Source organism: Bubalus bubalis, chromosome 19 (genome assembly GCF_019923935.1).
Source record: "Bubalus bubalis isolate 160015118507 breed Murrah chromosome 19, NDDB_SH_1, whole genome shotgun sequence".
In the NCBI taxonomy this organism is placed as follows: Eukaryota; Metazoa; Chordata; class Mammalia; order Artiodactyla; family Bovidae; genus Bubalus; species Bubalus bubalis.
In genome coordinates this window covers 18,332,322-18,359,844 of record NC_059175.1, presented here as the reverse complement: position 1 = coordinate 18,359,844, position 27,523 = coordinate 18,332,322, and the positions used below count along the sequence as shown (strand labels likewise).

General features: G+C 42.2%; 1 protein-coding gene across 1 annotated transcript in view; it reads right to left on the bottom strand.

The window, feature by feature from the left end:
• Positions 1-27,028, bottom strand: part of DEPDC1B (DEP domain containing 1B) — a 94,827-nt gene extending 67,799 nt beyond the window's left edge. The window contains exons 1-2 of the mRNA XM_006046965.4: positions 26,872-27,028; positions 19,867-20,132 (exon numbers count right to left, since the gene is read on the bottom strand). Of these exons, the coding sequence (XP_006047027.3) occupies positions 19,867-20,132; positions 26,872-26,919 (314 nt within the window). The 5' untranslated portion in view covers positions 26,920-27,028. The remainder of the gene's footprint in view (positions 1-19,866; positions 20,133-26,871) is intronic.
• Between the last annotated feature and the right edge of the window lie 495 nt (positions 27,029-27,523).

The window sequence follows — 27,523 nt, the reverse complement described above, 5'->3', positions numbered from 1 at the left end:
GTGGGAAGTTTTTGGAGATTTGCAACAATTTGAAAAAACTCACAGATGAACCATACAGCCTAGAACTATCAAAAAAATTAAGAGGAAAAATTAAGAGGAACAATGCATAAACCATATGTAGAGACTAGTCTATTTTATCATTTACCACTGTAAAATAAACACAAATCTACTATAAAAAGCTAAAATTTATCAAAATTTACAAACAAACTCAGAGACTGTACATGGTACTATTTGCAGTCGAGAAAAATCTAACCAATATAAAAATGCGATATTAAAACTACATAAAACTGTGTACACACTGTACTACTGCAGCAATCTGCAGTCACATCCTGTTGCCATCACAGGGAGATCATGCTGCCAGTATCTGCTTACAATGCTCTGTGACTCAACATCTCCACATGAGCAGCTCATATCTCCAATAAATTGTGTTTCAAAGTAAAACGTGATCTTTCACAGTTCTCATGTATTTTTTTATCCTGCCTGGTGCCATAAACCTTGCGTAACACCATGGGACCCATACAAAATGCTGCCAGTGATGCTGGAAGTGCTGCCTAAAAGGCAGAGAAAAGTCATGGCATGACAAGAAACAGTTGAACTGCTTGATATGTACCATGGAGATTGAGGTCTGAAGGTGTGGTTGCTCAAGACAAATGAATCCAGTATAAGGATCATTGCTTTAAGAAAAAAAAAGGGAAAAGAAAGAAATTCGTGAAGCTGCTGCTGACACTAAGAAGCCAGCAGGTGCAAAAACCTCCCACTTTGTGAGAAATACCTTTTTTTTTTTTTTTTTAAATATTGAAAATGTAGCTTTTATGTAGGTGCAGGATTGCTATAAGAAAGATGTATAGACTCTAATATGATTTGAGAAAAAGAAAAATCATTGTTTGGACAACTTAAAGCAAAAGATAGGTGAAGGATCTAAAATCGGAGAATTTAAGGCCAGCAAAGAATGGTTTGGTAATTTCAGGAAAAAGTTTGGCTTAACAACAATGCAGAGATAACAGGACAAGCAGCTTCTGCTGAGCAAGAAGCAGCAGGTGAATTCCCCAACACCATTAAGAAGATCACTGAGGAGAAACTCAGATATGTGCCTTAACAGGTTTTTAATACAGATGGAAGAGTCTATATTACTTGGGGTTGAGGGCGTGAGGAATGCTACAAAGGACATTTATTAATAAGGAAGAGACAGGGGCACCAGGATTTAAGGCAGGGAGGGTCAGGCTGTTGTGTGCAAACATGGTAGAGTTTACAATTGGGATTGCCCTTGACTATAAAGCTGCTAACCTCTGAGCCTTGAAGGGAAAACTAAACATCAGTTGCCAGTCTTCTAGTTTTACAAGAAGGCCTGGTCAACAAGAACCCCTTTTCTGGACCAGTTCCATTGGTGCTTTGTCCCTGGAAATATTTTACCAGTAAGGGACTGCCTTTTAAAGTTCTTTTGATACTGGACAAGGCCAAGGCCCCTGGCCACCCAGAACCCCATGAGTTCAACACTGAAGATGTCAAAGTGATCTACTTACCCTCAAATACATCTCTAATTCAGCCTGTATATCAGGGGGTCATAAGGCCTTTAAGGCTAATTTACACAAGATATTCTAAGAAAGGACTGTCACACTATGGAAAAGAACCCTGACAGAATGTCAGGAAAGTCTGGAAAGATTACACCACTGATACCATTGTTGTTATGGTAAAAGCTCTGAAAGCTCTCAAATCTGAAACAGTAAGTTCCTGCTAAAGAAAAAGTATGTCTAGATGTTGTACGTGACTTCACAGTATTTACAACAGAGCCAATCAAGGAAATCATGAAAGCTATGGTGGATATGAAAAAAAGGTGGAGGGCGAGGGGTTCAAGACATGGATCTTGGAGAAATTCAAGAGCTAACAGACGTCACACTAGAAGAATTAACAGAAGACAACTTGATGGAGACAGATGCTTCCTAACCTGTGCCAGATGATAAGGACGAACATATAGAAGAAGCAGTGCCAAAGGATTTCAGTTACTCAAGACTGCTTCTGACTTCTTTTACTACAGGGATCCACCTATGATACAGGCACTGAAACTAAAGCAAATGGTAGAACGATTGATACGATACAGAAACATTTTTAGACAAATGAAAAAGCAAAAAAAGAAGTCAGAAATTATGATACATTCTGTAAAGTTCACCAAGTGAACCTGCCTCTCCTGCCTCCCCTCCCACTACCTCCTCTCCTCTCCCACCTCTGCCACCCCTGAGACAGCAAGACCAACCCCCGCCCGCTCCTCCTCTCCAGCCTACCCATTGTGAGGACAGGATGAAGGCCTTTATGATGATCTACTTCTACTTAATGAACAGTAAATAACCATTATACTGTACAGCTAATAAGCTTATCTCCATGTGAAAATCTAGTGAAACATCATTATCATCGTCACCTAAATATTCACTGTGTAGAACATCTTGTGTAAGACTAGTACTGAAGTGGATAGCCTATCCTTAGACAGGCATAAGATGAGTGATATTTAATATATAACTAATAATGTAAACAATTAAATATTAATAATAATTATTTTATATTATATTATTTATATTTACATTATATATTTATATATTTGTTTATATTTATATTATATAAACATAATATATTTATATTATTTTATATTATTGATATAAAACTAATAATGTAAATAATTAAATAAATATTTAATATAAAACTAATAATAAACTATTTCATTACTTTGCTTTCAAAGAATTATATTATCATGTAGTATGAGGTATCTCTCTCTCTCTCTTATATTTGGAGAAAATATCAGTCTATCATCACAGGTAACCAGCTTTTTTTTTCTTAAATATAACAGTGTTTCTAATACTATATTACGAATATAACTTTAATATACTGTACACCACAAAAATTCTGTAAGAATTCATTCATTAGTGTATAGGGTAGGCTATTGTGGAGCAATCATACTGTTACTTCTTTGTTATCAATGCATGAGTCATTATAGTGAAGTGAAAGTCGCTCAGTCGTGTTCATGGACTGTAGCCCGCCAGGCTCCTCTGTCCATGGAATTCTCCAGGCAAGAATACTAGAGTGGGTAGCCGTTCCCTTATCCAGGGGATCTTCCCAACCTAGGGATCAAACCCAGGTCTCCACATTGCAGGCGGATTTTTTAGTGAAGCGCTTGTAGCTCAGATCTTCCCTGGGTTGGGAAGATCCCCTGGAAAAGGGAATGGCAACCGACTCCAGTATTCTTGCCTGGAAATTCCTATGGACAGAGGAGCCTGGCAGGCTATAGTCCATGAGGTCACAACAAGTCAGTTTGAACTGTTATACCTGTAAATAAATATTAATTTCTTTTTCATATTATCTCTTCATTTTTAATGTCTATTGTTAGGGATATAGATAACATCTACAGTGTTTTTATCATATAAGACAATAGTGATTGAGGTGCTGACAGACAATTCATCCTATAAACAGAGTCAATTAACAGTATCAATAAATACAGGCTATAAGTATGTCTTCTTTGGAAAAATGGCTAGTCAGGTCTTCTGCCTATTTTTTAAACAGGTTGTTTTTTTGATATTGAGTTGTATGAATTGTTTATATAGTTGGAGTATCAACCCTTTGTCATACATATTATTTGCAAATATTTTCTCTCATTCAGTAGGATGTCTTCATTTTATCAATGGTTTTCTTTGCTGGACAAAAGCTTTCAAGTTTAATTAGGTCTTATTTGTTTATTTTTTATTGTGTTTTCCTTGCCTCAGGAGACAGATTGAAAAAAAAAACTATTGCTAAGACATGTCAAAGAGTGTACTGCCTGTGGCTTCTTCTAGGAGTTTTATAAACAACAGGCACGTGAGAAGACGTTCAACTCTGCTAATCATGAGGGTGATGCAAATCAAAACCACAGCCAGATTATCATCTTACACCTGTCAAAGTGGCTACTGTCAAGAAGGCAACAAATATAAGTGCTATAAATACAATACAAAACTATAAACATAAATGTTATTGAGGATGTGGAGAAAAGGGAACCCTACACACTACTGGTGGGAATGTAAATTGGTATAGCCACTACAGAAAACAGTATGGAATGTCCTCAAAAAACTAAAAATAGAACTACCAAATGACCTCGTAATTCCACTCCTGGGTATATCTCTGAAGAAAATAAAAACACCAATTCAAGACGACATATGGGGCCTTTCCTGGTGGTCTAGTGGTTAAGAATCCACTTTGCAGTGCAGGGGATATGGGTTTGATCCCTGGTCAGAGAACTACGATCCCACAAGCCATGGAGCAATGAAGCCCGAGCACCACAACTAGAAAGCCTGTGTGCCACAAACACAAGATGCTGCATGACACAACAAAAACCCCACATGCAGCAACTAAGACCCAAGGCAGCCAAATAAATAAATATTTTAAAAAGGAAGACACATGCACCCCAGTGTTCACAATGTTGCTCAGTCCTATCCAGCGCTTTGCAATCTCATGAACTGCAGCACTCCAGGCTTCCCTGTCCTTCACCATTTCCAGGAGTTTGCTCAAACTCATGTCCATTGAGTCAGTGATGCCATCCAACCATCTCATAGCAGCGTCATTTACAAAAGACAAGACATGGACGCAACCTAAGTGTCCATCAACAGATGAATGGATAAAAAAGATATGTTGTGTATACACACACACACACACACAGTGGAATATTATCCAGTTGTTAAAAATTAAATTTTGCCATCTGCAACAGCATGGTTGGATCTGGAGGGTATTTATTATGCTTAGCAAAATAAGTCAGAGAAAGACAAATACTGTTTGTTTTCATGTACATGTAGAGTCTTTAAAAAAAAGAATGACTATAACCTATAAATATAGTTTAATACTATAAATGTATTTTTTCTTCCTTAAGATTTTCTTACCATTTTGTTTTGTTTAACTTATTTTGTTGTAAGAATACAGAGTATGATATATAACATACAACATATGTGTTAACTGACAGTTAATTATCATCAATAAGGCTTCCAGTCAACATTAGGCTCTCAGTACTTAAATTTGGGGGGGGACGGGTGGTGGGGGGAATCAAAAGTTAGACTCAGATTTTGGACTGTGCAGGAGGTCTGCATGCCTAACCCCTACGTTGTTCAAGGGTCAACTCTATTTTGTCTCAAGGTCAACTGTATTGAGAACTGCTATTCAATCTACTATTCAATCTACCTTCTCTGACTGAAAAGAGCTTTCTCCCCATCTGAAATGGGAGCATTCAGTGAGTTGAGCACCTTTGATTTTTCTAGATTCCACTGCTCCATTCCCTACTAATGACACATCATTCCCTATTAATGATAATAACCAGGCATCATAAATTCATAGAAAAGAAATCTGGGCAAGGATTTAAAAAGAAAAAATTTCAAGAGCAAATCCAAGAAGACCAAGTAGATAAAACAAACAAATATAAAGGGAAGGGATATAAAGTAACCTGACAGGGAACATGTAGCTATGACCAAAAATGAAGGCCCAAGATCGAAAAATAAATCACAAATTTAAAATTTGCATGAGTTAATCACCAAAAGCCTAAAAAAGGACATTACAAAACAAAAGTTTATCAGTTACCAGGAGTTGCCTTTTGTGAGTTAGGACAACCCAGTTCAACCTTCTGTGTAACACACCCTACTGGCATCTTTTACATCCAAAGATGGCAATGATAATGTAACCTTGGACTAAGCCTGACTGATACAGAACTTTCAGCCCTTGGGCCACGCATAACCATTATTCTTAGTAGACTCTGCAATAGTGCTGCAGGGATCCCGAGCTCTGTGTCCAAGTCTCTGGTGGCTTCGGGCAAATCTGATCCAGTGCTTGGCTCTGAGGCACACAGAAAGCATGGCGCTATTTCCTAGGCCCAGAAAGCTGCCCCAGTTTTGTCACTTCCATAGGCGCTGCTTGTTTATCAGTCTGAGTCTGGAAAACTGGGATCAGAAAATTTTTTAAATTTAAAAAGCTAGGACAAGGGAGAAAAGGAAGTCCCCCAGCACACACAGTAGGAACCACAAGTGACAGGTGAGTGTGAAAGTCGCCACTAGCACCATGGTGACTTGTCCTTGCTCCCGCAAGCCACCACTGCCATCTCAAGAAATTCTAAGCTGTCTGAAGTCCTAAGAAAAACACACCAACTGCCAAGGGCAGGTGGCACGCCTGCACGCCAACCGCTCAGGGGCTGGAAGAGAGCGTCTCACCCACCTAGGCTTCCACTAGGGTCGGGAGGGGGGGCGGGGCCTGTCTCCCACCAAAGCTCCCACAAACAAGTTCTCCTGCAAAAAAAAAGGAGTTTAGAATGTGTGGCAGCAAAAAAAAGTCAAATGCCTACTGCATATTTTCCCATCATTACTCCCCAACTATGACACCACAACCTGGACGTTCATTCTTGACCCATGTGGGAGGCACGGGGACAGACACCCTGAGACGCTCATCCAGGACCCGAGGCCCCAGAGCACTTGAGACAGGAAAGAGGAACAAAGCCCTTCCAAAGACTCAGACCCCCACTGAACACTGTAGGTGTTTGAAGAACTACAAGGTATGATGGATTGACAGTTGCCTTGAAAAAGACTTTTGTTACATTCCAGTCATCAGTAAAAGAAAATGCTAAATATTCACAAAGATTCTAAACAAAAACAATTTCAGACTAATGGATAACACGTTTAAAAAGTATCAGACTTCGAGCAAGCCTGAAGGTCTACAGAACAGTTAGGGGCTCGCTTGGAATTTGGCTATAAAATAAGGGTCCTTCCTTCCTTTTCAACCCCATGGCTGACATTCTCATCTGGGCAACACCCTCCCCCACCGCAGTTACCTGAAAACCTCACCAGTTTCTCTGCCTTAACTATTCTATTACTACTATTCAGTTAACTCTATTCTAGAACACAGACTTCATTTCTACTCAAAGCATGGGCCTTGGCTGCTTTTTCCTTTTACATAAACATCAATGCCACAGCCAGGTGTTTAAGAAACATCACCAAATTTAGCCCTATGACTTCCTATTAATAAAACTCCTTTCTCCCTCTTCTCCCAGTAAAGCTGCCTTAGGCATACCTGACTGAGAGCCAAGGTCCTACCATCCCCGTCTCCTGTAATTCCCGCCCCCTCCCTTTCCCGTCTGATCATCCAGACCCTACCCCATTCTCAGGACCCAGACAGATGTCCTCCACCCACTATTCCAGGAGGCTGCACAACTTCCATCCACACTGACTGGCTCACAAACTCTTCCTGCGCTGACCAGGCAGACAACAAAACCATGATACAATCTGGTAGGATGTAGAGAAGTGATGGGAAAGGTGGCAACTGGGGGGGTGGGGGAGAATTTTCTCTTCTAAAGACTTGCAGTATCACAAATGTTAAGACCCTGTGTTAGAAGCTAATAATATTAGATGCCTGTGGGAAAGGCAACTGGGTGGAGAGTTTGTCTTTTTCTCTATTCAGTTCCATATTTATTTATTCCAGGTCTATTATCACACTGTTTAGCCCCATGGCATTTTAGTTTCTGATAAAGCAAAAAGTCCCACCCAAGATTTTTTGTCTACTTTTGTGCCTTTTCTCTTCTGGATGAATTTTTACTCTTGTCAACTGAAACCATAACTCTCAGAGACTACTCTGAGAGACTGCTCCGAAGAGGTTAGGGGAGAACCAAGATATAGGAGTTCTGTGACAAAGTCCAGATAGTGGGAATGATGAAAGATTACTGTTAATTAAAGAGAATCACATATCTCAAGTTAATGAACTTAGCACTTTTATGTATACGGGAAGATGCAAGAACTGGGCTTATGGAACTCACTCCTCTGATATGCACCTCAGCTACCTGGGACCAGCATCCTCTGCTTTCTCATCCTGAGTCTCAATGGCCGCAACATCCTCTGTTTACTGACAATGGGGAGGCTTTCTTAGTCTACAGAAGCAAGCAAGTGGGATAATGGTGTGGAGCAGGGGTGCCTAAAAGAACTCATTCTGTCCCTGATGCTGGGAAAGACTGAGGGCAGGAGGAGAACGTGGTGATAGAGGAAGAGATGGTTGAATGACATCATCAACTCAATGGACATGAGACTGAGCAAGCTCCAGGAGATGAAGGACAGGGAAGCCTGGCATTCTGGGGTCCATGGGGTTGAAAACTCAGGCATGACTTAGCAACTCAACAACTGTCATTGTAAACTTTCACACAATAGGATTTATCCCTGTTTTACTGCTATGATTTAAAAAACTGAAAATAAAAGCAATATACATTCTATGAGTAATATTAAGAAGAAAGAAAATAATTTGTGCTGTCTTTAAACCCTCTATCCAGAAATAGCTACTGTTAACATTGTGACTTTTCTATATTTTTTTTGCTAAAGCTTTTACATGGAAAAAAGAAACAATAAAGTATTTTCTAATCTGCTATTCCCCCTCTACTGCTGTTGTGCATTTGAAAGTTATTTAACTTCTCATCCAAGTCAAACTGGAATTTAGTGTATAAAAAGCCAACACAACTTCAGAATAATAAAAATAAGAAAGATTCAATGCAAGTTCAAGGCTTGAACCCTACCTTGGGGATGCAAAGTAGAAGGGAGATTTTCACTGAATATGCCTTGTCTAACTCAATGAAACTTATGAGCCATGCCATGTAGGGCGACCCAAGATGGACAGGTCATAGTGGAGAGATGTGACAGAATGTGGTCACTGGAGAAGGGAATGGCAAACCACTTCAGTATTCTTGCCTTGAGAACCCCATGAACAGTATGAAAAGGCAAAAGACATGATACTGACAGATCACAGGTAGGTGCCCAACATGCTACTGGAGAAGAGTAGAGAAATACCTCCAGAAGGAATGAAGAGGCAGAGCCAGAGCAAAAACAACACCCAGTTCCGGACGTGACTGGTGATGGAGGCAAAGTCCAATGCAAAGAGCAATACTGCATAGAAGCCTGGAATGTTAGGTCCATGAAACAAGGTAAATTAGAACTAGTCCAACAGGAGATGGCAAGAGTGAACATCGACAGTTTAGGAATCAGTGAACTAAACTGGACTGGAATGGGCGAATTTAATTCAGATGACCATTATATCTACTACTGTGGGCAAGAATCCCTTAGAAGAAATGGAGTAGCCCTCATAGTCAACAAGAGAGTCCGAAATACAGTACTTGGGTGCAATATCAAAAACAACAAAATGATCTCTGTTCATTTCCAAGGCAAACCATTCAATATCACGGTAATCCAAGTCTATGCCCCGACCAGTAATGCCGAAGAAGCTGAAACTGAACAGTTCTAAGAGGACTGACAAGACCTTCTAGAACTAACACCCAAAAAAGATGTCCTTTACATCACAGGGGAATGGAATGCAAAAGTAGGAAGTCAAGAGATACATGGAGTAACAGGCAAATTTGGCCTTGGAGTACAAAACGAAGCAGGGCAAAGGATTTTTTGCCAAGTGAACATGCTGGGCATAGCAAACACCCTCTTCCAACAACACAAGAGAAGACTCTACACATGAACATCACCAGATGGTCAGGTTGATTACATTCTTTGCAACCAAAGATGGAGAAGGTCTATACAGTCAGTAAAAACAAGACTGGGAGCTGACTGTGGCTCAGATCATGTACTCCTTAATGCCAAATTCAGACTTGAAGAAAGTAGAGAAAACCACTAGACCATTTAGGTATGACCTAAATTAAATCCCTTACAATTATACAGTGGAAGTGACAAATAGATTCAAGAGATTAGATCTAATATACAGAGTGCCTGAAGAACTATGGACAGAGGTTTATGATACTGTACAGGAGGCAGGGATCAAGACCATCCCCAAGAAAAAGAAATGCAAAAAGCCAAAATGGTTGTCTGAGGAGGCTTTACAAAGAAGAGAAGCTAAAGGCAAAGGAGAAAAGGAAAGATATACTCATTTGAATGCAGAGTTGCAGAGAATAGCAAGGAGAGATAAGAAAGCCTTCCTCAATGATCAGTGCAAAGAAATGGAAACAACAAAATGAGAAAGACTAAAGATCTCAAGAAAATTAGAGATACCAAAGGAACATTTCATGCAAAGATGGGCACAATAAAGGACAGAAATGGTATGGACCTAACAGAAGCAGAAAATATTTTAAAAAGGAGGCAACAATACACAGAAAGAACTATACATAAAAGATCTTCATGACCCAGATAACCATGATGTGATCACTCACCTAGAGCCAGACATCCTGGAATGGGAAGTCAAGTGTGCTTTAGGAAACATCACTACAAACAAATAGAATTCCAGTTGAGTTATTTCAAGTCCTAAAAGATGATGCTGTGAAAGCGCTCTACTCAATACGCCAGAAAATCTGAAAAACTCAGCAGTGGACACAGGACTGGAAAATATCAGTTTTCATTCCAACCCCAAAGAAAGGCAATGCCAAAGAATGTTCAAACTACCACACGATTGTACTCATCTCACACGCCAGCAAAGTTATGCTCAAAACTCTCCAAGCCAGGCTGAAACAGTATGTGAATTGTGAACTTTTAGATGTTCAAGGTGGTTTTAGAAAAGGCAGAGGAACCAGAGATTAAATTGCCAACATCCGCTGGATCATGGAAAAAGCAAGCGAGTTCCAGAAAAACATCTACTTCTGCTTTATTGATTACGTCGAAGCCTTTGACTGTGTTGATCACAACATAGTGTGGAAAATTCTTTAAGAGATAGGAATAACAGACCACCTTACCTACCTCCTGAGAAATCTGTATGCAGGTCAAGAAGTAACAGTTAGAACTGGACATGGAACAACGGACTGGTTCCAAATTGGGAAAAGGAGTACATCAAAGCTGTATATTGTCACCCTGCTTATTTAACTTATAGGCAGAGTACAACATGCAAAATGCTGGACTGGATGAACCACAAGCTGGGATCAAGATTGCCAGGAGAAATATCAATAACCTCAGATACACAGATGAACCACCCTTTTGGCAGAAAGTGAAAAGAAAATAAAAAGCCTCTTGATGAAAGTCAAAGAGGAAAGTTAAAAAGCTGGCTTAAAACTCAACATTCAAAAATTAAGATCATGGCTTCTGGTCCCATCACTTCATGGCAAATAGATGGAGAAACAATGGAAACAGTGACAGACTTTATTTTCTTGGGCTCCAAAATCACAGCAGATGGTGACTGCAGCCATGAAATTAAAAGATGCTTGCTCCTTGGAAGAAAAGCTATGACCAACCTAGACAGCATATTAAAAAGCATATTACTTTGCCAACAAAGGTCCATCTAGTCAAACCTATGGTTTTTCCAGCAGTCATGTATGGATGTGAGAGTTGGACTATAAAGAAAGCTGAGTGCTGAAGAACTGATGTTTTTGAACTGTGGTGTTGGAGAAGACTCTTGAGAGTCCCTTGGACTGAAAGGAGATCAAACCAGTCAATCCTAAAGGAACTCAGTCCTGAATATTCACTGGAAGGACTGATATTAAAGCTCCAATACTTTGGCTACCTGATGCAAAAGAAATGACTCATTGGAAAAGACCCTGATGCTGGGAAAGATTGAAGGCAGGAGGAGAAGGGGATGACAGAGGATGAGATGGTTAGATGACATCACAGACTCGATGGACATGAGTTTGAGCAAGCTCTGGGAGTTGGTGATGGACAGGGAAGCCTGTCCATGGCATACTGCAGTCCATGAGACCACAAAGAGTCGACAAAACTGAGCAACTGAACTGAACATCCAGGTCAAACTGTAATTTAGAGTATAAAAAAACCAACACAACTTTAGAATAAAGAATAAAAATAAGAAAGATTCAGTGCAAGTTCAAGGCTTGAACCCCACCTTGGGGAAGCAAAGTAGAAGGGAGATTTTCATTGAATATACTCTTTGTACTGTGTTCAATTACTTCAGTTGTATCCGACTCTCTGTGATCCCATGGACTATAGCCCACCAGGTTCCTCTGTCCATGGGATTCTGTCCATGGGATTCTCCAGGCAAGAATACTGGAGTGGGTTATCATGCCCTCCTCGAATATACTCTTCTGTACTTTGTAAATTTTGATACAAAGGAATGCATTACCTTCACAAAATTGAAAAATAAAAATGAGAAAAAATTTTTCAATGACTGAAAACATAATGCTGCTGCTGCTAAGTCGCTTCAGTCGTGTCCGACTCTGTGTGACCCCATAGATGGCAGCCCACCCGGCTCTCCCGTGCCTGGGATTCTCCAGGCAAGAACACTGGAGTGGGTTGCCCTTTCCTTCTCCAATGCATGAAAGTGACAAGTGAAAGTGAAGTCGCTCAGTTGTGTCCGACTCTAGCGACCCCATGGACTACAGCCTACCAGGCTCCTCCATCCATGGGATTTTCCAGGCAAGAGTACTGGAGTGATGCTAGTCAAACAAAATAGCTATGTTAACCCAAGGACTGTAAGTGCAGTGCCTCTTATTTTTTGGTTAAACTCAATACTGCCTTGGTTCTGCCACTTATCTTTTTCATACATGTATACTCTCTCTTAAGAGAGACTGCAAAACTGAAGAGGAAAAGAATGTTGTATTTATTTATCTTTTTCATCACCTAAGCCTTGGAAAACCCCTGTGATAAGTACTCAATATTTGGAATGATGAAAGTTTAGAATGGAAAAAGACCTTAAAGATCTAGTTCAGGGGCTTCCCTGATGATCCCGTGATTAAGAATCTGCCTTGCAATGCAAGGAACACCGGTTTGATCCCCGGTCCAGGAAGATCGCCTTCCCTGGTGGCACAGTTAAAGAATCTGCCTGCCAATGCAGGAGATGCGGGTTCGATCCCTGGATCAGGAAGATCCCCTGGAGTAAGAAATGGCAACCCACTCTAGTATTCTTGCGGGAGATCCAATGGACAGAGGAGCCTGGCATGCTACAGTCCATGGGGCTGCAAAGAGTTGGACACAACTGAGCACACACCCACACACACACACACTGGGAAGATCCCACACGCTGTGGGGCAACTGAGTCCGCGTGCCAACTACTGAAGCCTGTGCACCCGAGAGTCCACACTCCGCAACAAGAGAAGCCACAGCAGTGAGAATCCCACGCACCAAAACTGGAGTAGCCTCCACTCACTGCAACCAAAGAAAGCCTGTGCACAGCAACGGCGACCAGTACAGCCAAAATAAATAAATGTTTTAAGAACTAGTCCCAGTCCTGTCATTTTATAGATGAAAAAACTGATGCCTAAGAAGGGTACAAAATTTATCTAGCCATCACAGGATAAGAACACAAGACTTGAGGAAATGAATAAAAAGAAAAGAAAAACAAAATCACAATCACAATTTTGAAATTTACTATAAACAAAAGGTGTCCACTAGAGGGAGCCAATAGTCCACTAACTTGAAGTTCTTATCTGCCCTTCAAAAGACGCTGTTGTTTAGTCACTAAGTCGTGTCAAGTCGGACTCTTTAGTGACCCCAAGGAATGTAGCCGACCAGGGTCCTCTGTCCATATGGCAACAATGAAGACTTTTTTCCAGGACAAGAGGAGCATTTGGATTTCTTTCACTAGAGGTACAAACAGAAACTTCAAATCTCCAGTATTTTAAACATGTTATTGGCATATAGCAAAATTGATCATTTTTTCCATTGTGTGTGTGTATGTGTATACTGCTCTATCAATAGACACTTGTGTAACCACCATCCCAATTAGGAAACATTTCCATTATTTACCAAAAACCTCTCTCCTGCTCTGACTGTATAGTCACACCCCTCACTGCACCCAATATACACAGCAGCATTCCATACAGATGTTCAGTGTTTATCCATTCACCCACGGAGGAACAGTTGAGTTAATGGAGCAGCTATAAACATTCACATGAAAGTTTTTGTGTGAACATAAGTTTTCATTTCTCTAGGGTAAATGCTCTGGAGCAGAATATGGAGTCATATGTAAGTAATACATGTTTAATTTGAAAAGAGACTGAAAAATTGTTTTCCAAAGTGAGTTTGTTTTTCAAAGTGTTAACCAACCTAGACTTCCCACCATCACCGGATGAGATTTCCAATTGATCTGCACCCTCACTAGATTCTGGCATTATCAGTACTCTTATTTTAGCCATTCTACTAGGTATATAGAGGTATCTCACCAGTGTTTTAATTTGCATTTCCCTAGGACACGACTGAGAGACTTCACTTTCACTTTTCACTTTGATGCACTGGAGAAGGAAATGGCAACCCACTCCAGTGTTCTTGCTTGGAGAATCCCAGGGACGGGGGAGCCTGGTGGGCTACAGTCCATGGGTCGCGAAGAGTCAGACACAACTGAGCAACTTCACTTTCACTTTTCACTTTCATGCATTGGAGAAGGAAATGGCAACCCACTCCAGTGTTCTTGCCTGGAGAATCCCAGGGACGGGGAGCCTGGTGGGCTGCCGTCTATGGGGTTGCACAGAGTCAGACACGACTGAAGCAACTTAGCAGCAGCAGCAGCAGTGCTCTAATGATGAAGTGTCCTTTCAAATCTATTTTTTGAGGTTTTTTTTCACAGTTGAGTTTTGCAAATTTTGTATATATTCTTGATATTAGTCCACTTACATGTGGTTTACAAATATTTTCTCCCCAACAGTCGCTAGTCTCATCATCTCACTAGCGCCTTTCACACAGCAAAAGTTTTTAATTTTGATGAAGTCCAATTTATCATGTTTTTGCTTTTATAAATCATGCATTTGATGTCATGTCTAAAAGCTCCTTGTCTGACCCTTGGGTATAAAGATTTTCTCCTGTTTTTCTAAAATTTTCATAGTTTTACACTGAAATCTATATTCACTTGGAATGAATTTTTGTATAAAAAAATGAGGTTTAGGTGGAGCTTCATTTCTTTGCATGTAGATGAACAGATGTTTAATTGTTCCAGTGTTGTGACTGCCAGTGGTATAGTGGTGAGCACAGTTGCCTTCCAATACTTCCAATGTCATTCGCCAAAAAGACTGATCTCTTCCTTTAGAGGAGCTTTTACATCTTCATCAAAAGTCAATTGGCCATATTCTTAAGTGTTTCTGGACTCGATTCTGTTCCACTGATCCAAGCATCCATCTACCCCTTCACCAATACCAGTCTTCATTACTGTGGTTTATAGGGTAAGTTTTCAAACTACGTAGCATGATTCCTGTTTTTTAAATTAAGAACTGTGAAACTTATATTCAAGAAAGCTGACAAAATCTACATGACAAATTTTAGGTTCAAACTAAAATAAACATGTTGGAAATAAGCCAGGAAAAAAAAAAAGCAAATATAAGGGAAAAGACAGAAAGAAAAGGAGAAACTAAGTAGAAGAAAAAGAAAAGGGGAAAGAATTGGGAACATGAGATGATACACATAAAGAGACAGAAACAGAGGGATGAAAAAAAAAAGGAACAGGAATAAGTAGAATAAGAAGAAAATGGTTCCCTACACATTAGATCAGAGCTTCCCTGGTGGCTCTATGGTAAAGAACTGCCTGCCAATGCAGGAGACGAGGGTTCAATCCCTGCATCAGGCAGATCCCCTAAAGGAAATGGCAACCCACTCCAGTATTTCTGCCTGGGAAATCCCATTGACAGAAAAGCCTGGTGGGCTATAGACCATGGGGTCGCAAAGAGTCAGACACAACTTAGCAACTAAACAACACCACATTAGCTCACACACACTACACTGGAACTAGTGAATTCCTCTCTGTAAACCACGAGCATCCAGTTACAACTGCATTCCAGAGCTAGCACTGGTAACGAGAGCAGGGCAAGGGCCAGGTGGAGGCTCCAGATCAAGGACCTATCGCGCTAAAAATCTAAAACAGACCAAATGCTCTCCTTATTAAATAGTCCAAACAAGCAATGATCACAGTATACACTTCTATTTTTATATAATCCACTACATTCAGTTCAGTCGCTCAGTCGTGTCTGACTCTTTGTGACCCCATGGACTGCAGCATGCCAGGCTTCCCTGTCCATTACCATCTCCTGGAGCTTGCTCAAACTCATGTCCATCAAGTCGGTGATGCCATCCAACCATCTCATTCTGTCATCCCCTTGTCCTCCTGACTTCAATCTTTCCCAGCATCAGGGTCTTTTCTAAGGAGTCAGTTCTTAGCATCAGGTGGCCAAAGTATCGGAGTTTCAGTATCAGTCCTTCCAATGAATATTCAGGACTGATATCCTTTAGGATTTACAGGTTTGATCTCCCTGCAGTCCGAGGGACTCTCAAGAGTCTTCTCCAACACCACAGTTCAAAAGCATCAATTCTTCGGTGCTCAGCCTTCTTTATGGTCCAACTCTCACATCCATACATGACTGCTGGAAAAACCATAGCTTTGACTAGATGGACCTTTGTTGGCGTTAGGTTCAAATAATCCCACGTAACTATCTGTTCACAGACATAAATAGGCGATTCAGGGATCAGCATGGAATTTCCTGGTGTTCTGTTTAGATGTTTCAAAGAGACAAGTGTCTGGTTCTCTGAGGATGAAATATCCACTCTGTCTACTTCACAGGGTTGTCATGAAGATCAAATGAGATCATAAAGAGAAACTGCTACATAAACTGAAATCTCCCATAAAAATACAAGGTAGTGCAGGTTCTTTTAATCTGAAGTCAAGGGCCACAAAGCTTGGTTAGACACAGATGATAGCATCTGTCTGGTTGGACAATGATGACCCTATGAAGACCCCGATGACTATGATGTAATTGTCTTCACTAGTAGCAAATCTAGCCACTCTTTCTAGTCATCCGTGTTACCAACAGCAAAGAAATGGTTCAGTAAATAGCTCTGGACCTTTCTCTGCAACATCTCTGATTGTTAGGGACATTATCATATTAGGATCTTATTTTCCTTTTTAACACACAAAAATTCACTATTTCCTATTTTCTATACTTAATTCTTAGATTCTTGAAAAATAAAATCATAGTTAACACATGTGAAAGCAATCACAGAATAAATACATTTTTTAAACTAGAAATAAGATTTAATACACTACAAAGTAAAAACAGAACTCATCATTTCTGTTATAAAATTCTCCTGTGTGTGTGTGTAATTTCTGTCTTCAACAAATACTCTAAGAGTCTTTATATTTCACGTTGCTTTGTCTACCTATGCCTTTCTGTAACCCAGGCCCAGGCAACCACCCATCCCTACAAAAGTATTTCAGCTGATTATGTTTACCCTACCTCGTCTATTTGAGAAGACAGTTGATCATTCAGTATGTATTACATAGTACTTAACACATTCCTGGAATTCTGTGAATATATGAACACATGTTGACTACACCGACTATTTCTTGTTTACTATTCTGTTTTCTCATTCAGTCCTTAAATTAGTTAACAAGCTAGTCAACCTCATGCTGTGGAAATGGAGGCAGTCGGGCACACCACAAGAACACAGGCCTCAGATGCAGAGCCCTCAGTCCAAATTCTCTTTTCCTACCACCTGAGTGACTGTGGACAAGCTGGTACCTTTGGTCTCATTAATTTCCTTATTTTTAAGATTAGATAAGAGACATCTGCAGGTGCTGAGGTAAAGGATGATTACGCAGTGGCTCTGGTCCATCACAGGCACTCCACAATGCTAGCTCCTTTCTTTCCAGTAAGAACTCTGAGCTGCCCATTCCAACTTTGACACTATTTACAGAGGCTCCTCCTCCACAAAGCATTGTAGGCATTTACCTTATAGATTCTTCACCTATTTTTCAAATCTAATATGCCTCGAGCTCCTAATGTCGCTCAAGGGCTCTCATTATGGTTTGGCAGTGGTACTATTCGACCACAAGGAGCAGGTGGGCACTGAGCAGGGAGGGCAGCCTGTCCCCAGTCCTCCCCGGGGCGCTGGCGAGCCAGCATGTCATCCCGAGCTATATGCTCAGTCCTGGAAGCTGCCTCGTGCCAACAGGCACCTCTGCACTCCTGAGTGAGCTGACTCTCAACTCAGGGCACAGGCCCCTTAACAAACCGTTGAATGTCTAAATAGACTTCACCCCCAATTAATCTGAGAACATCAAACACCAGTTGTTAACATACAGGACTTAACACTAGAAAAACGGAAAGCTATGCGTCTTCAAGTGGTAGATAATGAAAGAGGTACTACTCCCTTTACAACTTACAAGTATTTTATAAGAGAAACTAGGTAAAAAAACCCATTATTTCATGGGTGAATGTAATCTATCTGTGCACTTTATTTTTTAAAGGACAAATGATTAAATCTTCATACTGAGGTGAGACATGCTCTGACAGTCACTACTCAGGGGCTGGCTCCTGGAACAGGCTCCTGTTTTACTCGCCTGGTGTCTCTGAAAGCCTCATGGGACTCAATGGATGGTACCCAATCTAAGGTCACAATAAAACACTCTAAGTTACTCCTCCAGACAACCTTATAGAAGTGTGAGCTACCTCTTGATGAGGTACAAGCAATTATAGCTTCCCAAGAGAAACAACCACTTAAGCATTCCCAATGAAGTGTGTCATGTGGAAACAGGGCTAGAGTCTCCACTGCCTAATACTAATAAGCACTATGGTCTCAGAACAGGCTAATATCACCCAAGATTCTAATTAAAAGTTGGATCAGCAAGCCAGAAATAACTGCCAAGTGGAGAGACAACTAATTGCCCAGATGACAATCCTGATGCCTAGAAGAGGAGACTGCTGATGAAACTCCATGAGGAAGTTAGATCCTAAACATACACCACTGTCTGGTGTTAGCCTGAGTGCTGCTGACCGCCCTCCACTTGCTCTGCTGACCACCCTCCACTTGCTCCGCAGCCTTCCTCAGCGGCTGCTGCTGCTGCTAAGTCACTTCAGTCGTGTCCGACTCTGTGTGACCCCATAGACGGCAGCCCACCAGGCTCCCCTGTCCCTGGGATTCTCCAGGCAATAAAACTGGAGTGGGTTGCCATTTCCTTCTCCAATGGATGAAAGTGAAAAGTGAAAGGTAAGTCGCTCAGTCATGTCCGACTCTCAGCGACCCCATGGACTGCAGCCTACCAGGCTCCTCAGTCCACGGGATTTTCCAGGCAAGAGTACTGGAGTGGGGTGCCATCGCCTTCTCCGCCTCAGCGGCTAGTCCCAAAGGAACCAAAGACATGACTCAGGTAGGGAGCAGTCATGTTTTCTCTGCTCAAAGCCAGGTGTCCCAGTGGCCCCAAAATGCCTCGCTGAAGTGCTGTAAGAGCATTCCTTATTCTTCTATTGGAGTAAACAACAGCAAATATTAAGGGCTTGTCATCCTCATTTCTTACTTTAATCCCTCACAGGTTCTTGGTGTTCTGGTAGCCCTCTCTGTAGAAAACTCAACAATTCCTCTTTTCATTCTTCTTTAAGTATTCCCCCATTCCCTAAGTCTCAAGCAGGCCCTTTCCACCTCCAGGAATAAACCAGCCTAGCGTGCAATGAGAAGGGCAGTGTCAACAGAGGGACATCCTTGCCCTCAGATTATTGCATAGTAAGTAAGCAATCACAGAAGAGCACTGGAACGTGGCGGGGAGCAGCCATGCACTGCAGAGTTAATCTGAGACATGGGGAAATTCCAGCACAATTCTTCATGATAAGCCTGAGCTCTACTTGAAGATCAGACACCACTGCCACTAACCCCCTGAACACACACCCTCACGCTGCTCAGAAAGGTGCAAGCCAGTTTCACCCTTTCAGATTCCCCAGGAGAGGCATTCTACTACTATAGCCATCCTTCCAGGTTACGGAAGGCACGAAAAGGTTCCATTACTGAAAGCCACTGCAACAGAAGACTACTTAACGGGTGCTCTATGAAGCCAAGAACAAGCACAATCAGTTTTCTCATAGCAACAGATGCAGTTCTCCACCCTACAAATCACAAATACAAGCATCCCTCCCAGGGACAAGGCAAGTTCTCTCACAGGAGGAATTTCATCAGACTGACCAGATCCATGCGTGCCCCATGCTCCTCCCCATCAGAGCTGACATGCCATTACCTGTACAAGTGACGGTTGTCCTCGAAGTCTTCCTGGCCCCATTTTCCCTTGATGTCTTCAATAACGTGGTTCTTCAGGAATTTTTTTAGCAGCTGGACCGTTTGTTTGCGGGTCACTTCGGGGCCAAAGTTTTGGCTGCACCTCAGCAGCTCGTGTAGCCAATCCACAGCTTCGGTCGCTGTGAAGCAATGCTCGTAACTTTTGAAACGACAGCGATGTTTCCGTAATGGCATCTTGGCGCGAAAAAGTTCAACTGTTTCATTCCACTTGGGGCAAAAACAGAGGAAAGCATTTAGTGAATTTTTTAAAAGGTTACTGCATCCCAAATATTTAGGACAACAAATGCTGTTTTTCCATTTAAAAGACTGCCTTAATAAGAGAAGCAGTCGAAGTTTTTTTTTTTTTTTTTTTTTTTTTTCTATTTACGACCTTTAAATGCTAAGGTAACCTTATACAGTACCTGGTGTCAAAGCATGTTTAAAAATTCTGCACAATACTTTCCTATTCCAATACAAGCAAGCTTCCAATACAGGGGCCAAAGGTTTGATCCCTGGTCAGGGAACTAAGATTCCACATGCCACATGATGCAGCCAAATTTAAAAAAGAAAAAAAAAAATTTAATCTAGATACCCACGCCATTATCAGCCATCCCAAAATTAAATGAAATGTTCACATGTGATGTTCTTCCTACATAATTACTCCATTTCCTTAGGACCCGTCATCCCACCAGTCCTACAAGTTCCGAAAACTCAGTCTTACTCTTAGGACCATTCTCTCTTCTTTCATGCTCCTCTTTCAAGTCTATTAATTTACAGACTCTGTATCTTATTTTTTACCTACCTTCCTACTGAAATCAGTTCTTCCTTTTTCTTTCAACAATAGTTCTGAGCTCAACATATTCTTTTTATTTTGCCCAACACTGTAACCTTGTTTTTCTCGTCTTCCGAGTTTCTCTGTATACTCTCCGCTGCCCAGTCACCTCTGCACCTGTGGCCCATTTCTCTTCTCCCTTTGATCACTAGCCTCTCTCAAGCACAGTAACTGCCCCTGAGTACACAGCACCACGTGCATCAAGGGCCCAGGTCGGGTCTATTCAAGCATGCTCCCTGGACGTGCAGCACGGGGCACAGGCAAACACACAGCAGGTAATCAACACGCGAACACCTAACTGGGCTTTCCCTTTTCCTGTTTTTATTAAACCACCTCCTAACTTCATGCCATTTAATTCTAATCTGATTCTCAATCATGTCTTCCTCCTGGCCAAATTCAAATATCTTTATGCCCTCTGCATATCAATTTTTCTACTTCATTTGACACTATGATAAGCCATGCTTCAAATTAAGTTGGTCCAGATTTAAACTTTTTTAAACTCTTAAAACCACACACAAAAACAATGCAATCTGTAGAGTAAGATAACATATAACCAGAATTTCTAAGACAAAATGAAAAATTCAACTCAAGAAAAGGCATTCAATAGAAAAATGAAAAGAACACTTAAACAGGCACTTCACATAAAAGAATCTCCAAATTTACCATAGTATATGCAGAGATGTTCAATCTCATGAATTAGTAGTGAAATGCAATAAATCCCCAATGCAATAATATACATGCCTACAGAATGACTAAAATGAAAAAGACGGGCAATACTAGGTGCCAATCGGAACATGAAGCAACCAGAAATTATGTGCACACTGTATAACCCAGAAATTCCATTCTTAAGTGTGTATATATATTCTGCAGAAGTATGTTAACCAAAAGCCACACTGTTCAAAATAGCACTATTCTTATTTAATAGATTAAAAACAACCCAAATGTCTCTCAACATAAGAATAAACAAATTCATGCAACAGAATACTGTAATGAGAATAAACAAACAATTGCTACATGCAGTAACATAGATGAATAACACAGATAAAATGTAATTGATAACTGTTTTTGCTTCACAACACAAGTCAAATTACAAAACACAACACTGAGTGTTGAAGTCAATCAGTTCAGTCACTCAGTCATGTCCAGCTCTCTGTGACTCCATGGACTGCAGCACGCCAGGCTCCCCTCTCCATCACCAACTCCCAGAGCTTACTCAAACTCCTGTCCATCAATTCAGTGATGCCATCCAACAATCTCATCCTCTGTCGTCCCCTTCTCCTCCCACCTTCAATCTTTCCCAGCTGCTGCTGCTGCTAAGTCGCTTCAGTAATGTCCGACTCTGTGCGACCCCATAGACGGCAGCCAACCAGGCTCCGCTGTCCCTGGGATTCTCCAGGCAAGAATACTGGAGTGGGTTGCCATTTCCTTCTCCAATGCGTGAAAGTGAAGTCGTTCAGTCGTGTCCGACTCTTAGCAACCCCAGGGACTGTAGCCTACCAGGCTCCTCTGTCCATGGGATTTTCCAAGCAAGAGTACTGGAGTGGGGTGCCATTGCCTTCTCCGATCCTTCCTGGCAACAGGGTCTTTTCCAATAAGTTTGCATCAGGTGGCCAAAGTATTGGAGTTTCAGTTTCAGTATCAGTCCTTCCAATGAATATTCAGGACTGATTTTCTTTAGGATGGACTGGTTTGATCTCCTTGCAGTCCAAGGGACTCTCAAGAGTCTTCTCCAACACCACAGCTCAAAAGCATCAATTCTTCGGTGCTCAGCTTTCTTTATATCCAACTCTCACATTCATACATGACTACTAGAAAAACCATAGCTTTGACTAGACAGACCTTTGTTGGCAAAGTAATGTCTCTGCTTTTTAATATGCTGTCTAAGTTGGTCATAGCTTTTCTTCCAAGGAGCAAGGGTCTTTTAATTTCATGGCTGCAGTCACCATCTGCAGTGATTTTGGAGCCCAAGAAAATAAAGTCTCTCACTGTTTTCATTGTTTCCCCATCTATTTGCCATGAAGTGATGGGACCGGATGCCATGATCTTAGTTTTCTGAGTATTGAAATGTGCTTCCTATTTTTTTCTCTTGAACATTATTCCATTTCTTTACTTCTTAGAATCAAAAATATTATGATAGTGGAGTTATAATACAGCACTGGCCAGGGACTTCAGAGACAAACAAGTGCTAGAAATAGGTGTACTTGCCACACACTGGCAGTGTGAACTTGACCATGTCAGTTCACCACTTTAGGCCTAAATAAAATGAGTCCCCTTCACAGATCACAGCCTTGTTGTGGCGAAGGGGCTTGCATTACTCAATGAAGCTACAAGCTATGCTGTGCAAGGCCATCCAAGACAGACAGGTCAAAGTGAAGAGTTCTGACAAAACGTGGTCCCCTGGAGGAAGGGATGGCAAATCACTCCAGTATTCTTGCCGCAAAAACCCCATGAACAGTACAAAAAAAGACAAAAGATATGACACCAGAAGAGGAGCTCTCCCAGGTCAGAAGGTATTCCCCTGGGGAAGAGCAGGGGGCAATTACCAATAGCTCCAGAAAGAATGAAAGTGCTGGGCCAAAGCAGAAACGATGCTCAGTTGTGGATGTGGCTGATGGCGAAAGTAAAGTCCAACGCTATAAAGAACAATATTGCATCAAACTCCAGGAGACAGTGAAGGACAAGGGAGCCCAGTGTGTTGCAGTCTATGGGGTCACAAAGAGCTGGACACAACTTGGCAAATAAACATAAACAACAAAATGAGAGAACTGGGATCTTTAGAGCCCATTCAAACTCTCAGAGTCAATGACACCTATAAGTTTTTTAAAGTTTACCTGTTACATCAGAAGATACAACTCAGAATTAAGTTCAAAGAAAGGATTGGTAGATTTCTGCTGTTTTCAGAAAAATCAATTTTCTTTTTCATCATTTCTTGTTAACTAAGGTTTACAGAACTATTTAATATGTAGATTACAAAAATGAAAGTTATTTCAGTGAAGATGAGTAAGTTGCTAATTAGCTTCCATATTCACCATGAATTGACTTACAGAGTCTGTCATTTGATTTGGGGCATAGAAATTTACCTAGTCCATAAAATGTTATTTTCAGATAAGACTTTGGTACCTTAGAAAATGGAGCTGTACATGGTTTGAGAAAGTATAGTGAGCAGTGAAAGGAGGAAGCAAAGGCCCGCTCACTGTCTACCACGAGGTTTTTCCCAAGCTTTTCTGAAGATTAGGTTGAGTGTGATGGTGGTAGAAGATGGAAATGGTAAACTGGGAACCAGGGAGGTAAGCAGAGCCAAGGCAGAGAAAGGGGGCTAACTGATCTAACTGATAAAAGCTGATAACACTTAGAGACTTTACAATGGGGGGCGGGGGTGGGGGAGTACTTGTAATGACTACAGAGATCACCAATAAATCAGGAATTCTCACTTAAAAAAAAAAAGCCTATCACTTTCTGTGATTTCAAAAATCTGAGTTTAAGTTCAAGATTCTCAAACAGAATAAAGTCGAGAACTAATTGATACTTAGCAAATTCTGGTGAAACTGAGATGTTTTCATCAATTATTCACATAATTTAGTTTCCTGTTTAACTTGATCAGTCTTGGCTAAATGTGACTTGAAAATCGCTTCTTGGGAACTGAAACTTCTGAAGAACAGAGTACTTTTCTTCATAAATTCTTTTGATAATACTTTAATGTGACTCAGAATCAAGAATGTCTTTCACATAGGCAGGCTCCATCTACAGAGTTACTTCATACAATTCTGTGAATATGAGATTTTACAAGTTTCAATTATCATGTAATTTATTTTTTTAGTCTAAAGCTGGAAGAATGGGAACAAGTCATCCCAAGATCCAGAATCTCTGTTTCCCCTGTGCAGTGAATAAATTGGCAGTTGTTGTTCAGTCGCCAAGTCACATGGACTGCAGCACACCAGGCTTCCCTGTCCCTCACCATCTCTGGGAGTTTGCCCAAGTTCATGTCCATTGAATCTGTGATGCCATTCAACCATCTCATCCACTGTTGTCCTCTGCTCTTTCTGCAGTAGGAGAATATCACTTTCCCTCCACAAAGGAGAGTAAGCTTTTTTGCTTTTTTTGTTTTTTAAGATTTTTTTTGATATGAGCCATTTTTAAAGTCTTTATTGAATTTGTCACAACGTTGATTCTGCTTTACGTTTTTTCGTTTGGAGGGTGTAGGGTGTTGTTCTTTTTCCTTTTTGCGGGGGCAGGGATGGGGGGGCACCTAAGGCATGTGCGCTTTTAGCTCCCATGACCAGGGATCAAACCCACAGCCCCTGCATTGGAAGGAAACGTCTTAACCACGGGACAGCCAGGGCAGTCCCAAAGAGAGTCAAGTTTTTGAATGTCCCTGATAAAGCACAATCTGTATCTCATCCCTAAAGATAGACCGACCAATAGCCTTGACCCCAGATGGTTCCAAGTGGTAGCTGCTGCTGCTGCTGCTGCTAAGTCGCTTCAGTCGCGTCCAACTCTGTGCAACCCCATAGACGGCAGCCTACCAGGCTCCCCTGTCCCTGTGATTCTCCAGGCAAGAACACTGGAATGGGTTGCCATTTCCTTCTCCAATGCATGAAAGTGAAAAGTGAAAGTGAAGTCACTCATTTGTGTCCGACTCTTAGCGACCCCATGGACAGCGGCCCACCAGGGTCCTCCGTCCATGGGATTTTTCCAGGCAAGAGTACTGGAGCGGGGTGCCATCGCCTTCTCCGTCCAAGTGGTAGAGGCACTGTGAAATGGAACTTGATAAGAAAACACTATTTTAAAAAAACTCTACTTGTCCCCCGTCACCAGCATCCATACCTCTTAGAGACTAGCACAAAGGAAAACCTAAATTTATATGAATTTTTTTAATGAATAAATCATTACGGGTCATATGTGTACCTATGGCTGATTCATGTCGATGTTTGACAGAAAACAATAAAGTTCTGTAAAGCAATTATCCATCAATTAAAAAATTAACAAATTTAAAAAAAATCATTATGGTGTCTGAAGTGGATTATTTGCATAAATGAGGGCAATAACATCTTCCATCCTGTTATCTTTTCCTGGATATTGCTTAGGGGTGCAAGGAACAATGAGCCTAATTCTCAAGTTAGCTGTGGCCAGAAGTGGTGACAGACCAAGGAGTGCAGTCTCTTCCTCCCAAATCACCTTTAAGCTTTCATAAAAAGTCGTCTAAAACCGACCCTGGACATGACCAAATTATCTCCACTTATTCCATTATGAAATCGCTATAATCACTTGCTTCAGGTCACAAAGAAATCAAGTATGCCTCAGAACTCTGATTAACAACGCTCTTCTCCCAGGAAAAAAAGGCAGCACCCTGGACCACTGGGGTCTGAAAGAAAGTGAAGTCGCTCAGTCGTGTCCGACTGTTTGAGACCCCATGGACTGTAGCCCATCAGGCTCCTCTGTCCATGGGATGTTCCAGGCAAGAGTACTGGAGTGGGTTGCCATTTCCTTCTCCAGGGGATCTTTCCAACCCAGGGATCGAACCTGGGCCTCCCGCATTGCAGGCAGACGCTTTACCGTCTGAGCCACCAGGGAAGCTGTAAAGGCTCTTTCAAACCATCCGTCCGGGCCCACCCTTCCCCTTCATTTAAGTGGGTGCTGATAGAAAAAGAAGCATCAGGAGCCGGAAACGTGGCCAGAGAGATCCACCTCTGTTTAGGGTACCGTTGCAAAGAGCCTCAAGTGTCAACCACAAGTGACACTCAGGATGACACGCCCTGCCCGTAACGGGCGGCGGGTGGCCCGAAAAAGACGGACTGACGGTCTTTCCTTTCCCGGCGGGGGACGTAGGGTTCCGGAGGACCAGGAAAGAGGAGGAGGGTGCCGTCGTGCTCTTCCGGGCGCTTTAAACCCGGAGTCGCCGTTCACTGGCGAGAACCCAGCCACCCTCTCGGGATCCAAGCTGCGCCCACCCTCGACAGGCTGGGCCCGCGACCGGGCTAGCCTTTAAGCATCATCTAGAATTTGGCCTCACGGGGTGAAACACGCCCCGCCTCCAGAACTCGGCCGGACTAGCTCTGGAGAAGCGAGGACTGAAGAGTCAGCGGTCGCCCGCAGGCCGGGGACTCGCTTCGCCCAGACCCCCGCACACACACTCACCAGCCTGGTGGCCCGGTATGGCCCGGGCCCCACGATGCGGTGCTCCATGGGCCCGCACGCCACTGCGGCGACCAGCGCCGATCCCCGAGTCCCAGGCGCCGCAGTTTGAATCCCGAGCCCACGCGCTGCAGGCGCTGATTGGGCGGCGCGGCGGCACGTGACGGGAACTGCGGGGCGGGGCTGTCCGAGCCCCAGGGAGGGGGCGGTGGGCGGCTCCTCCCGAACCTCCGGCGGCGGAGCGAACCACAAGCTTGAAACCAACTCTGTTCGAGTCCGTGCCCACGCCTGCCCAGCCTGCGCGCACGCAAGGTGTCTCCGCAGAGGGGTCGCTCTGAACTTGTGTATTTCAGAGAACGAAACCCGGCTGGGCTGGATAGACAAATCCCTGTACACCCTTTCAAGTGCGCGGTTGAACCTAGAGGTTGCGGCTAAGATTGGGAGCAGTGGGTAGTGAAAGGGAGCGAGTGGACAGCCTCTTCAAGTGGAGGGACGTGTGAAAACTAGATAAGAGCACTTGGCCACAGGGAGTGTCGACAGCGTGAAAGAACAATAAAGAGCTGAAGAAGAGCCCCATTCAGCTTCCTGTGTTGTTCTTTTGGTAGCGTACTCTTTCCCAGGAACTTGAGTTCATTGTTTTTTTGAATCTGACCGA